The 15023-nt window shown below is 42.0% G+C and overlaps 1 protein-coding gene across 7 annotated transcripts in view; it reads left to right on the forward strand.

Annotated features, from left to right (window-relative positions):
- LOC119849916 (histone acetyltransferase p300) overlaps window positions 1-15023 on the forward strand; it is a 132260-nt gene that overhangs the window by 77501 nt on the left and 39736 nt on the right. For 4 of the 7 annotated variants that reach the window (XM_038387311.2, XM_038387314.2, XM_038387313.2 and 1 more), the window contains exons 7-16: window positions 3879-3972; window positions 4666-4803; window positions 5408-5525; window positions 6193-6367; window positions 8849-8926; window positions 9748-9857; window positions 10344-10502; window positions 10861-11304; window positions 11872-12066; window positions 13097-13253. In XM_038387311.2, the coding sequence (XP_038243239.1) occupies window positions 3879-3972; window positions 4666-4803; window positions 5408-5525; window positions 6193-6367; window positions 8849-8926; window positions 9748-9857; window positions 10344-10502; window positions 10861-11304; window positions 11872-12066; window positions 13097-13253 (1668 nt within the window). The remainder of the gene's footprint in view (window positions 1-3878; window positions 3973-4665; window positions 4804-5407; window positions 5526-6192; window positions 6368-8848; window positions 8927-9747; window positions 9858-10343; window positions 10503-10860; window positions 11305-11871; window positions 12067-13096; window positions 13254-15023) is intronic. The other 3 variants (XM_038387312.2, XM_043502209.1, XM_038387316.2) reach the window with 1 other exon arrangement.

Consider the following 15023-nt stretch of genomic DNA (forward strand, 5'->3'; position numbering starts at 1 on the left):
ACATGCTCAGGGTCTAACTGATTGCCATATTTGGGGTCGGGAAGGAATTTTCGCCATGGCTAGATTGGCAGACATTTTTGTGGTTTTTCACCTGCCTCTCTGAAGCATGGGGAACGAGTCACTTGCTGGTTTAAATTAGTATAAATTGTGGATTCTCTGTAATGTGAAGTCTCTAAACCATGATTTGAGGACTTCAGTAACTCAGACGTTAGGGGTCTATTACAGGAATTGGTGGATGAGGTTCTGTGGCCTGCAATGTGCAGGAGGTCAGACTAGATGATCATGATAGACTCAGAAGGTCAGCAAGGATCATCTGCTACAGCAGCCTCAACTCAGCAGCCCAAAAATAGCCAAACATTCTTTTTCACTCGATTGAGGAACATGAACATGCCAATCCCGGCCTCTTGCTGCATCATGTTACGCTACCCAACTTTCCACCTTTTGGAGATCATCTCTTCCATTTTTCACACCTCATGGGAGCAAAATATCTCTGACAGATGAGTGTTGGAAGTTATAATAACTCTGGGTTACTCCATTCAGTTCCATTCCATTTTTCCTTTCCCTTCCCTTTTTGGAGGGACCCTTCTCATGAACCTCTTCTGAACCCACTTCTTAGTTTAGGAGCAGTGGAACCAGTTCCTACTCAATACAAGGAAAGATGGCTCTATTCCAAGGACTTCTGTTCCCAAATAGAAGGGTAGATGGTGACTGATTCTATATCTATGAACGCTGAATACTTTTATCAAAGTGACAGAAATTCACGATAACACTGGCAGCCATCATTCCATCTCTGGATCTGGGGGACTACTTCCCAATCCTCAACCTTCAGGATGTGTTTTCATATTGCAGTACACCCTTCTCAGGAAATTTCTATGCTTCATGGTGGGGAAGACCATTACCAATATCTCATCCTTCCTTTTTGGTTTAGCTACTGCTCCCAGACGTTCATGAAAGTCAAGGCAGCGGTAACTGCACAACTTTTGTCAATGGTGAGTAATCCTTTTTCCCCTACCTTGATGACTGGCTTCTCAAGGGATTATACCTACACAGATTGCCAGCATTCTTGGCCTTGTCTCTGTTCAGCAGTATTGGTCTTCAGCTCAACTTCAGGAAGTCCTTCCTCCTACCTTTACAAAGGATAGAGTTTATAGGGGCTATTTGAAAGGCCAATGCAACCAGAGATTATTTGCTAGGTTCCTTGCGCTGTCACATCTGATTGTGCAAATTCAGATCTGTTCTCAAGTCACTGCCAGATCATGCCTGCAGCATGTACCTTTTGTCAGACTTCATGCTCAACTGCATCTCTGTTGCTTCCAAGCCTGCTTCAGGTCTCTAATCCCCATCCTATTCTAGTTTCCCTTGAATGGTGGAGGAATCCAAAAAAGTATGTTCGTGGGTTCTGTTCAGCTACCTTTTCATGTGATAGTTTGACATGTCGGTCTTTGAATGGGGAACTCTTCTTAAAGATCATACTGTCCAAGAGTCCACTTACACCTCAGTGTTCTGGAACTCAGAGCTGTCAGGCATGCCTGTCTGCACTTTCTATTCATGATTCAAGGCCAATCAGTCCACTCAGAGAGCAGGACCAGTATTTACTATAATAGACAAGGGGGAGCAAGATTCTCTTTCCCTTTCCTCAGGAGCCGTGAAATTACAGAACTGGCGCATAGCTCACAATATTCTGATCTCAGCAGTCTGCCTACCCACTGGAAAACTGAAGGTAACAGTCTCAGCAGGTGCTTCACTTAGTGGGAACTAGACAGATCCGGACTCTGGTCTTGTCTGGGGATTTCCAAAAATGGATTTTTGCCCCCACAGCCAATCAAAAACTTGTGCAGTTCTGTTCAAGGGGAGGGTTGGGTCACCATTCTCTGGACAATGCCTTTCTCCTTTCCTGGGCAAAGAAACTCCTATATGTATTTCCTCTAATGCTGCTGATTCTCAGGGTCTTAAACAAAATCAAGCTGGACAAACCCATGGTCATCTTGTTTGCACCAACTTGGCTTAGATGACAGATTTGGTTTCCTTTTCCTCTTTTTTCCTGACCAGCTATCAATCTTCTGCTGATGCCTGGTCTTCTCACACAAGACTCAGGGAATGTCCTTCAAACCAAGCTGAACACTGCTGCTCAAGGCCTGATACCTAGATGGTTCTCGGAGCTAGTACTGTCTTACCGCCATAGGGGTTCAGGAGATTCTGCTGAACAGTAGGAAAGATTCCATCAGAAAGACTTAGCTTCAGAAATGGAAAAAGTTTTGTAATTGATGTGTTCACCATAATTTGTCTCCTATTGATTCTCCCACCTCTGAGGTATTAGAATACTTATTTACTTTTTGAAGAAAGGCTTCTTGGTATTTGTTCATCTTGCAGTGTCAAGATTTATGTAGGATCTGTCAATCCTCTTCTCTAATATTAGACACCTTACTCCCTCCTGGGAATTAAATTTAGTTTTCAGTGCTTTGATGAAATCACCCTTTGTAGTGTTAGTGATCTGCTTGCTTCTGAACCCCTCCGTAAAAGCAGCATTCCTAGTGGCTACTATCTCTCCCTAAAGCAGTGGAGAACTGGGAGCTTTAGTGGCTGACTTTCCATATTCCATTGTTTTCAAAGATAGTTTCTCTTTGACCGTTGCATGCTTCTTATCCAGTGTTAATTAAGATTTTTCCATTTCAATCAATCATTTCATCTCCCAGTATTCTACACAAGTCATCAGTCAAAACAGGAAGGTGTTCTTCATATCAGATGTCAGAAGAGTGTTGGCTTATTATCTGGGCAGGTCTAGACTTTTTTTCAGTCATCCCTGAGATTGTTTTTCTGTTGTGGACAGAGCTAGCTGAGACAACCCAGTGGGTTTCTGGTTGCGTACTCACCTGTTATGTGGCTGCTAACATTCCCTTCCCTTCTAAAGTAATTGTCAATTCTACAAGATCGTACTCCATGTCTGGGGCTCGACTAAAGGACATTATTTATTATGGAAATATGCAAGTTTGCTATGTGAGTTTCAATTCATGCTTTCCCTGGACACTATGCCTTGGTTGATGCTTCCTGCACAGAATGCTGCCTTTGGCTTTGCTGTCTGACAGGCAGCCTTAGGGGCTTTGGAACTCAATCTGTCTCCTTCAGTGCATACTGCTAGGAATTCTGGAGGTTGATGCCCACTGAGAGACTACTCGAAGAAGAAGTTACTTACCTCGTACAGTAATTGGAGCTCTTTGAGATGAGTCCCTATGGGTGCTCCAGTACCCTGCATACCTTCCCTCCCCTCTGCTTCAGAGTCTTATCTCTTTAGGGCTTTACGGTAGAGAAGGAACTGAGGGCAATTTGCCCATGCAACCCCATATATCCTTGGTACAAAGCAGGAGGATGTGTAAGGCACATGTATTAGCCTAAAAGGCACTGCTACAGAAAATCTCCAGTGAAAGCACATGGGGCACAGGCACACTTAAAGTGGAGCACCCATAAGGACACATCTTGAATTCCCAGTTAATGTAAAAGGTAAGTAACTTCTCTCCTCTGTTCCTCTCTCCTGCCTCTCCGGTCTTGGTGGCATTGTTGGAAAGGAAGGAGGAGGAGATAAGTTTATCCATGAAATTATCAGAGCTGATATACACGTTGGCCTCTGATGACCTAGAAATATACAAGTATGTAATATACACTGATTGCAAAGGGATCAGTATTTGCTTAGTGAAAAATGATTATTAAGTAGGGGAAGATATCTTGAAAGCCTCAAGTGAATATTTCATAACTATTCAGAGCTATCCATGTGTCTTTTTTTTTTTAACCAATGTTTTTCCCTCTCTTGAGGGAGGAGGATTGAGTACAGAGCTTGTGTGGTGGTGAGCCATTCATTTTAATATATTCTTCCTTTTGCTATCTAGATGCTAATCCTATGGGTGTGAATGGAGGTATGGGGGTTCAAGCCCCTAATCTGCTGCCTGAGTCGATGTTGCATTCAGCAATGAATTCCCAAAAGTAAGTTGAACATTTCACGTGGATTAAAAAATAGTCTGAAAACACTGAACAGGATTCACCTCAGAAAAATCTGAGGGGGAGAAATCCCTACTCCCATGTTGAGGGATTTGTCTGATCTTTGCAATTAAGACTGGGGAAAAAAGGGAGTATTTTTTTTTGATTTGATGGGATTTTTGGTATGGTTAAAAGAACATCATGGATTACCTCGATTAGGCTGAGTGAGTTTTTTGCTAGACCTCAAACATGCAGGTGTTACTGGATATGATGATATTTTGCAAATCTGTCATCCCTCTGCCATGGGGCTAAGAGGCACTCTGGTGCCTCATCTTTCAGATGAGATATAAAGAGGTAATTACAACTTCTGTCAAACTTTTTACAAGGGAAATGAAGTAAACCCCAGTGTCAGGGCCAAATTCCATTTAGGTAGTTGCTCTGTTTTCCATTGTATTTTTGGTAGTGTTCATGTCGGTCTCCTAAATAGTTGTGTAGTGCTGCTGCATACTACCAAACATCCATCTTGCCTCACTCCAGAGGTGGGTTTGCTTCTTTGATCAGTGAAGTGATTCCTATATAGTTCGTAAATCAAATAGTAAATAGTGGTTTGTCATCCTTAAGTATAAAATAGACTATTAATGTAAGACCATAAGTTTAGCATTTTTTCCTCCTCTAACATATTCTTATTCTATTTTGAAGTCCCATGATGAGTGAAAGCGCCAGTGTTACCAGTTTGGGAGCTATGCCAACAGCAGCACAACCATCCAACACCGGAATTCGAAAACAGTGGCATGAAGATATTACTCAGGACCTCCGAAATCATCTTGTTCATAAACTGTAGGTATCTGGTATCAAAACAAGGACTCCCTCTGCCAGGGAAGGTTGGAGGAACTAGAAAGGTTGTAGTATTTTCTAAGATTAGGAGGCTAAGGAGTCAGTTGAACTTGAAGTATAAGCATACAAACTTTTTAAAATGTTTTGCAGTTGCACCCCACTCTGCCCCACCCACAAATGGAGAGAAGCAGCTACTAGTGAGTAGCTTAGGCTTTAAAGTTGAGGAAGCCTGTTGCTTTGACCAAGATAGGACATGAATGTGGATTTTGGATGGGGTGATGGTCAGAAGAAATAATGGCAAAAATATGGGATTACTTGCTTTCCTTATGTTAAATTCTAAAATTATATCCGAAGCTACTTTAGGTCTGATCCCTGTTGTATCAAACATACCCCTCTGCTCCAAAATGGCAGTATTGGGGAAGAGATCGGGAAAGCAATGGAGTTATAGGGACTCCTAAAGCTGCTATGTATGATGATCTCTAACTTTCTTTAGATGCTTGAAATAAAGATTAAAGCCCTTTTGTGTTTGAACTTCATTTGGGGCTATTTTATTTAAATTCAAAAGATGCATATTTTTAATCTGTTTCATGGTTTTTTCCCTCTTCAGAGTCCAAGCCATATTTCCTACCCCTGACCCTGCAGCATTAAAAGACAGGCGCATGGAGAACCTGGTGGCATATGCTCGAAAGGTAGAAGGTGACATGTACGAATCTGCAAATAGCAGGGTGAGTTGCCATATTTTCCCACCAGAGCTGCAGAGAGCCTGCATGAGTCTGTCAATATAGTGGACAGAACTCACAACTGCTATGGAGACTAGGCAGCTTCTGGTATTCATGGGGTCAGTGTTGAAATACTGTCTCAATGTACCATTAAAAAATGAAGTGGTGTTTGTGGGGTGGGAGTGGAGGCCTAACTGACAAGTTGTCCCAAAAGTGGGGAAAAAAGTGCAGAGATTTATTTTTTTTAAAGGTGATGCTGGCATACGCAAGGGCAACAGCAAGCTCCAGTCTCTTCCTAGTTTCAGATCTTGCCTTTTTGCTTGACGCACGTTTGTGGTCTGAAAGCCTTTTATCCTAATGTGCCATGCTTGAGGTTTCTCATTTTCTCCAAAATACAATATAAACCCAGAGCTCACCCTTTACTGTGGCATGTGTCAAAGAAATGCACAATATGGGTAGAATAAATCTCCACTGTCAGTCAGTCTTCAGTTGCAGGAAAATGCTGTGGAATATGCTCACCTAATTGTATGGGAAAATCACTTCTCAGCACTCTAAAATACAGGGGAGAGAAGGAAGTCTTTCCCAGCACTAAACCTGGTCATCAGTTTTTAATCTGTAAGATTTACTTATTGTGTGTCTCCACTATTCTCTTGTCCCATCTATAACCCAACAGGCAGAGTACTACCACTTGTTAGCTGAGAAGATCTATAAGATTCAGAAGGAACTAGAGGAAAAGCGAAGGACTAGACTGCAGAAGCAGAACATGATACCAAATGCACCAGGCATGCCTCCAGCTCCCATGAATCAAGGACCCAGTATGGGGCAGCCACAACCGGGGATGTCTGCAAGTAAGAACAGTTGGGTTAGTTAATAAAAGGGAATACCTTGTGCAGGGAAATCATTATAATGGGCCAGAGAGGGAGTCTTTCTCCCCCATTTTACAGCTAATCTTACAAAATTATAATTGCCTAATGCTCTAGAAGAACTTGAAGTGGCTCAGTGTGTAATAGTATGTGGTACAGTGGTGAGAGCATTTTCCTGTAGTTGCAAAATCTCACACAGTGAATAGGCAAGAACTACTTGCAAAATCTCTGAGTTAACTTGCGCTTAATTGGTAGAGAAAATGGTGTTTGACAAGATAAGGCAAATGGGATCTTATGCACTAACTGAGCTTGCCTTTGTCTGTCTGTGGATACCAAATGCTTGTTTTGGAGAATGTAAGCAGAGCTGTCCTGTATTGTGTCCTAAAAGTGGCAAGACTTGGATTCTGACAGATCAACTGAGTGAATTCCAGAGCTGAGCCTATTTCTGAGAATACCCAACCACAGTGTGAATGAAGAATTCAGCTCTGGGGATTGAAGTCAACTGTAACTTGGTTAATGGCAGTTGTTATAGTGACTTTGGAAAGGTCTTTGAGATAGCTGGGTCATAAATCATTTACAACTTTAAAAAAAAAAAGAGAGAATTTGAATTGTAACCAGTTTAGAACATTGGTATGATGTGCACTTGACAGTCTGCCTTACCTGTAAAGTTGCCATATTCTGCACTTCTTGCAGCTTCCCGGTCACTATTTAAAGGTAATCCAAAGTGGAGAGCAAATTGCTGTAAGCTAGCCTGGAGCTGACATATGCCTAGAAGACACTGCAGAAGTTGTCAGTGGAGAGAAAAGGATGTATATTAATCTCTTGAACATTCAGAAGTAAAAAATATTTTTGCCCAGAAATGCATTTGGGAATTTAGAATTAGAATTCCAAAAAGACCCCAAAAATTGCATGTCACCTTGACAGATGGACAGATGCCCTCATCTGTGGGTGAAGTCAAAATCTCAGTGTATTTCTCATAATGCTTCTCCCTCCTTCACAATAATCACTTCCATGTTATCCAAACGGAGCCCCTAAATGCTATGGATGCAATGGATTTTATCTAGGTTTCTCCTTTGGCCAGGTGCTGGGATATCCAAGAAATAATATAGTTTGGTCTTGATGGAAGAAAAAGAAAAGGTAGAACTAGATATGATATTAGCGTGTTGATGTTGAAGTCTGTAGTATCATTCCAAAAGTCCCTCAGACATTGTAAATAAATGGGGTGACAAGACCAAATTTTACAGGACTGCCTGGGTATGTCTTTAAACCTCATCAGGCTCAGTGTGCTTCATCTGGGTAACGCTGAGCAATAAGTTAAGGGCTTGGATTGATGGATGGTTACATTTCCAATCATTTCTTGCTCAGATTCTCACGTTACACTTGCAATGTTATAACTCCCACCACCAATCCAACAAACAAACCTGCTCATGGCCAAGAAATATTAGACAATGGATGTAGAAATGTCAGCTGTGGTGATCAGTGTGATAGACCTGGGGGGTGAGATGGAATGGGACAGACACCATCCTATGTTCTAGCCTTCTTTCCCCTTCCAGTTGGTCTGTCTGTCTTTTATATGTTTCTGTAAATAAAACACTTTTTTACAGTAATAATTAAATGACAGATTACTTGTGCTAAAACGTACTTGTTTTTTAAGGTTAGTTTTGTGTTGGTGCAAGGTGCTGAACTGAAACTTATTTCACAGAGCTATTCCCTTTGCTCAGTATGGCCATTTCCCTGACAGGCCACCTACCTCTAAGAATGAGGGGATTTTTTTCTCTTGTGCTCATTCAGTTTTTGAGCTTCTATTAGAAGCATTTTCCAAATAGGAATTTAATTGAATATTGAATTTCATGCAGGCTGCTAAACAGCCATCATATTGTAATGAGTTTTGCTCACCAGACTGGGGTTAGATGGAATTAGTGATGTAGAGGCAAAAAGCTAAATGTTTTCCCCAATCTCCTGAGCCATCCATTCACCTCAGAATGTCACTCTACAATTTGGTTAGTCTGTTTTTTAAAAGTGAGGATGCATTTTGATAAAAAAAAGTTTGTGAACTTGATTTCAGTGTATGAGATACAGGTCCTTTCAAGTTTGGTACTCTAATTGAATTTGTCAGTCTGTTTAACCTATACAGAACAGTGTTAACACTACTTAATAGCTCATGAGACATTTTAAGCCTCTGGCATCTAGTCATTGTAGCTCCTTAATATGCTGCAAATCAGTCCTCAACTTCACAACGTTCAGACTTCTTAAACTATTTTTGGTTAAGAAATAGCACACGTGTTTGTATTTACAAGTTTTTCCATCTTTGTTCCATTGAGTCATCTTTTAGGGCCTAACATGGTCTCACTGTGTTTGGAGTTAATTTGAATATTTCCCAATAAAGTAATTGTTGTAAAAGTGGAGTTTGAGAGGATGGACTGTTGTCTTAACTTCCCAACCTCTGTTTCGCCAACTCTTTTTCAGATGGTCCCCTTCCTGACCCAACCATGATTCGTGCCAGTGTGCCAAATCAGATGATGAATCGCATGCAGACGCAGCCGGGTAAGTGTCCAAAGAAAGGAAGCCCATGTAATTCCAAATGAATGTGGATAAAATCTTGGATTCTGCCTTCCCCAATGGTTATATGACATCAAGCAGTCCTCACTGGAGTCTGCTAGAATGTAGTTTTCTCTGCTCTTCCATGCCATTTGTTTAAAATCACCTTCCTCCTGTGATATAGTGCTTCATGATCCTGGAAGAATGAGAGCTGTTTGTCTTGGATTTCAGTTGTTTGTTAAATTAAAAGGTTGTATTTGAGAGTGTGGATTGGATGAATGGTTCTGTTGGTTTTGGGGAAGAGTTTTCCAGATTCTAAAATTAGAGAGTATAGTCTCTTGAAAATCAACATTTTAAAATATTAGTAAAATCACCAAAACCTATACCTGAAAGCAGGGACATAGATACACATGTCTTTCAGGAAAGCCTAGTTTGTGTTCTGAAGGAATGTGAAGGAGTTTGGGTTGACATGTTAAACTTGATTTCAAACTCTGCCAAGCAACTGGTTAATGTAAAGACAGATTTTTTAGCATATTGGAGTTGTGTGTAAGATACTTTGTAAACAAAAAAAATCCTTTCTCCGAGGCAGGCTCAAAAACAATTCCTTTGACCCAGAAGCTTGTTACTAGGTTTACGTGCATTGCTTTTGAAAGGCTTAAAATAGCTAAATTAGAGCCTGAAATACGTTGTGGCATACTGAAAGATGTGTGTTGGTAGAAATAAAATTAGGAGAGCAGAGGCAATATTTGTTCCTGTTCAAACATTGAATGACTTCCAAATGAGAACTGAAACCTTTGTTTTAAAATCTTTTTGGGGTAAACACACAGGAATGAACCAGTTCGGCCAGATGAACATGCAACTGTCACCAATGGGTCCTCGGCAAACCCCTCCTCTTCAGCACCCTGGACAGCTAAGCCAGGCTGGGGCCATGAACCAGGTCAGGATGTTTTTCAGTCCAGTATGTTGAACTCTTTAGGTTTGGTGTTCCTGTTTAACTATGGTTATCCAAACAGTAATTCTTTGCTAGCTCTATGGTCCTGTTGTTTCTCCCTTTGCATCTCCACTGTGAGTAGCCAGTCTTTACAAATCAGTGAGGGAACTGCTAATATTGGCTTAGATTTAAATTGTGTGTGCAGTTACAGTTTTGAAACAGTGGAATTTATCAGAAACTAGCCCAAAAACTTGAGGCATGATCCCAGTCTGAATTCCAGAACTCCTATCATAAACTGCATTAGGAAATAACTGTAAAAATATCTTCCTGCTTTTGAGCAGAGTATTAACATATTTGCCATGCTGCATCACATAAGTGGCTGCCAGATCTGTCAGTTGCTCTGCCATGCAGTGGATATTACTTTGTAGAATTTTATTTTTAAGGGTGGGTGGGTATGTATCCACTGTGAAATAAACCTTTTCTTTTTTCCAGCAGATGGGATTTGCTTCACGTATGCAGCAGCCGGGGGTTGGCCAACCTTCCAGCCAAAGTCAGTTTCTGCAACAGAACCAGTTCCCTGCTTCCTCCCCAGGAATGAATGCAACAAACATGCCTATGACCCAGCCTGGCAATCAGACGCCAGTGTCTCAAGTATGTGAGCTGGTTTTATTATTCTTTTTCAATTGGGTAATTGGAGGAATAGGGAATGTTGTTCTTTAATGCTTATTTAAATATCAGTTAAAACTGGTTAATTGTATTTAAATTTTTCTTAGGAGTTGTGGGAAACCTAAACACTGCAGCATTGTGCATGTGAACAAAAATGTCAAATGGAACAATCCTGTTCATTTCACTAAAGTAAATGAAATGCAAAAAGTCAACAGTATTGCTAGTCATACTTTTAAACTGATAGGTGTTAGTAACTCGGGTAAAAAGTGGCCACTTGAAGGTAATCCCTTCCCTCCTCGCACTTGTTGTCTCAAGTCGTATAAATTTACTTGTTTTCCCACAGGCACAAATGACCAGCTCTTCCTGTCCTGTGAACTCCCCTGTAATGGCTCCAGGTTCTCAAGGGAGCCATATTCACTGCCCACCTCTTCCACAGCCTACCTTGCACCGAAACTCTCCCTCTCCAGTACCTAGCCGCACCCCAACACCTCACCACACTCCCCCAGGTCTGGGATCACAGCAGCAGCAGCCGCAGGCAACACAGGCAGCCACCACCACTGCCCCCACCCCTACGACAATGCCACCTGGACCGCAGTCACAAACTATGCACCCCCCTCAGAGGCAGACTCCAACGCCTCCACAGGCACAGCTGCCTCCACAAGTCCAACCTCCAGTTCCAGTCACCCCTTCGGCAGAGCAACAGCAGCAACCCCTGTCACAACAGAGCACGACTGCATCTGTGCCCACCCCAACAGCACCACTGCAGCCTCAGCACCCCACAACACCTGTAAGAAAATATTTTTATTTCTATGCTTTCCCCAGGGATACTCAGATGTGAGACTCTTTCAGACAGGATCTTTGTTTACTTGTCCTATGTCCAAGACAATGGTGAACAACCTGTTTAAGAGGCATCTGAACCAATATGGGTATGCATTACATTTGAGAAGTACATTTTTGTGTCTGAAGACCCAGGACCAGTAAACTGGACACTGGAACCCTGACACTTCCATGTTGGAAGGGTTTTAGAGAATTTTAGTGCACATTTAAGAGCCTACTTCAAAATATAGTAGATGTATCTCATAATGCATTTATTTCCATGCATGTGTACGGATGGAATTGTACAGAAGGCATATCAAATTGTTAAAATGCCATGCTGTCCAAAGCAGATTTCAATAGCCTGTTTCCTCAGACCAGAATTGTGCAACAGTCAGGTTTTTTTTTTCCAGGGAGGGGAATAAGTGAGGTGCAGTTAAATTTGGGGAAACATGATAGCAAATGAAAAGCACATCTTAAAGAAGTAAATTTTGTGGCATAATTGCTTGGTCCTTTTTACTCACTGTGAGTTTCCCTGCAGCTTTCACAGCCGGCTGTAAGCATTGATGGGCAGGTATCAAACCCACCATCCACCAGCAGCACAGAAGTGAACTCGCAACAGACTATCCCTGAGCAGCAGCAGCAGCAGCCACTCTTGCAGGAAGTGAAAATGGATATTAAAATGGAAGAAGAGGGGCCAGAACAAACAGAGCTCCAGATGGAGGAGAAACCAGAGGTGAGAGGATAGCTAAATTTTTCTGGCCTGAATTGGTTGGGCAAAGTCAGTACTTCGATGGGAGATTGGAGAGATGAGAGTGCTGTGATTCATAGATACTAAGGTGAGAAGGGACCATTATGATCATCTAGTCCGACCTCCTGCACAACGCAGGCCACAGAATCTCACCCACCCACTCCTGCAAAAAACCTCACCTATATCTGAGCTATTGAAGTCCTCAAATTGTGGTTTAAAGACTTCAAGGAGCAGAGAATCCTCCAGCAAGTGACCCGTGCCCCATGCTACAGAGGAAGGCGAAAGAAGAGGGTGTTCCCTCTAGGGCTCTGGTTAAGCTAGCTGTAGATCCCAGCTGCACCATTATTTTAGGCACTCTCTCCTAGACCTGTTTTTAATCGGGGGTAGATGACAGTGCTTAAAATGGTGGCAGCAGCCAGTAGGCTCTTGGCATCAAGGTCCTCAATTTTGCCAGCCTAGTGAGAGCTGAGCATGTGCCTGCAACTGTTGTTTTTCTGTAAAATGTTCCCTATTGTAAGCAGTCACTATAGGATTAATTCCCTAGAATAGTGAACTGTGCTGCTGTGGGTTATATCTTTGATCTGAAAAACTAGAGTCCTGATCACTTTTCATTAAAGGAACTTGTGGTCTTATGGGAAAGTAGCTTTACTATTTGTCTTGCAGGGATAGAAACTATAGTGTCCTCACATTAAAAGCCAAAAAGGAGACTAGATCCTAGTGATCAGGGAGGTGGGATTCCCCACCAATTGCATGGGATGGAGGAAAGGGTGGGGGTGGTCAGTCTTTGTGATTTAGTGTTAAATAAATTACCCATAGAACTATTTGAATCATGGCAGAGACCACATGGGGAGAAGTGAAGGAGCTTAAGTGAGAGCCAGGATGAGTGAGGAAGGGTCATTTTTTTTCCAAGCTGTAGCTAAGCCCAAAAGAGACACTGCCTTACTATATCCTCACAACAAGAGCAAATGAGGGGCTTATATTGAATTAAGTGAAGGGAATCTGATCTGCTTTTCAGATTAAAGTGGAACCAGTGCTGAAGGAATGTATAACAGCACCAATGGAGCAAGAAGAGAAGAAACCAGAAATGAAGTCAGAAATGAAGGAAGAGGAAGAAAGACCCAATACTCCAGCTACTCAGTCTTCTCCAGCACCAGGACAGTCTAAGAGGAAAAGTAAGCAAGAAAACTGTTGTGGTCTTAGGATTCAAATCTCTGGGGGGTGTTGACCTGAATATTATGGGTTAGTTATGGCTCGCCACTGATGGCATCCGACCAGAAGATTCATAGGTTCTTGTCCAATTCAGACTACAGGGTCCGAGTACTCAGAGTTCTATATCTGGAGAGGACTCTCGGGGTGCTTGGCAAAAACACGTGCACTGAGGACAATACCAAAGTGATAAAAGCTTTATTGAGATTAACAAAAGAATAATAAATGCTATGAAACTTATGACTGCAAAACAGTAAAAGAATTCCAAAACTCCTGGTGGTAACTTTCCTATTATAAGTACCTTAACCTAACATACTCACCATTCCTTGAGGACCCAGTAATAGGAGGTGAGGGACCAGCCTTACTCCTGGTATGCCCAATAACACAATGGTTCCCCAATAGTTAGGAATGTTGAGTAGTTATACTACACAAGCTGAGCTGATAGAAGATAGTCTATAGAATATAGGGGAACAAAGAAAAGAGAGATTCTTACATAGTATTTTATAGGATCCTGACGCTATGTAATTCAGGCCCAACGTACTATACCCAAATCTTATTTCCATACCCTAAGAAATTTATGGGTACTCTTATCCTATAGATTATGGATTATGACGCTTACTCTCTACATATTAATAAGGATTGACTTGTTCCAAAAACTGCCAACCTAGTCTCTCTTGGCAACTTCCAGGTTTGTGGTGTACCAACCGGTTGCAGACGCCAGATAAACCTGTTCAGTGTTGTGTGTAGTTCCTCCCTTTGATGCCTCAAAGTTCAGGGACCATTTTTATCTGTGCCAAAGGTTGCCAGCCTTTATGCTGATTTACTCTTAACTGATCAGATTTTAGCTGATCTTACTGGATACTACTGTTTGAACTCCTATAATGCAGGAAGACCCTGTTCTCCTTCAAGTGATTGTGAACATGTACATTTCACTGCAGCTCCAATGCACTCAAGTTGGAGACTTTTGCCAGCTGTATCACCAAGGCAGTCTGCATCACTGCTGCCTTCATGCTGGGAGCTGAGGGCATAAAAGGGGAATGGCCACCGCCTCCTTCTTAGTTCCTTCTTGGTGCCTGTGGTGAGAGTTAGCACTCCCTGTCATTGTTTAGCTTTGATTATCCAGCCTCTAGAGAAATACTTCTGTTACACATAATTAGAGTTATAGTTTAAGCTTAGTTTAATATGGAAAAAAATCCCCAGGATTCAAATAAACAGGGACATGATCGCTGTTATGGATAGGCACAAAAGCTGCCTAATTTGCCTGGGGAGGGGGATGGGCATGGGCGAGACAAATGTCTTACTGGTGCCTCTTTTCCAACATGGAGGAAGAAACGGAGGAATTTCTGCCTTAAAATCCATTTTATGGAAGAGACAATGCATTCCTCTTCAGAGCCTGAGGATAGACAACTAATCGCAAGAGGATGGACAACTTGTCCATGAGGAGTGTCCCTCCAGCTATCTCAGCTTCTGAGCCCAGATTTGTTGAGAAACACCACTCTCTCTTCTCTCGCATCCTCTTCAAAGCATTTTAACCATCTTTGTCTTCTGAGACTGATAGGGAGTTGAAGCCTCATTCTTTACCTCACAGGAAAATCTCAGAAGATTTCAAGTGCCAAGTCAAGGTCTAGTTGCACACTGATTCTCACCAGCACCATCTGAGGCAGCACCATCCACTCTGGTTCCAGCATCTCTACTGTTATCTAGAGCATTCTCATCCTCAGCATTTGGGTCCTATA

This window comes from Dermochelys coriacea, chromosome 1 (assembly GCF_009764565.3).
Source record: "Dermochelys coriacea isolate rDerCor1 chromosome 1, rDerCor1.pri.v4, whole genome shotgun sequence".
NCBI lineage: Eukaryota > Metazoa > Chordata > Testudines > Dermochelyidae > Dermochelys > Dermochelys coriacea.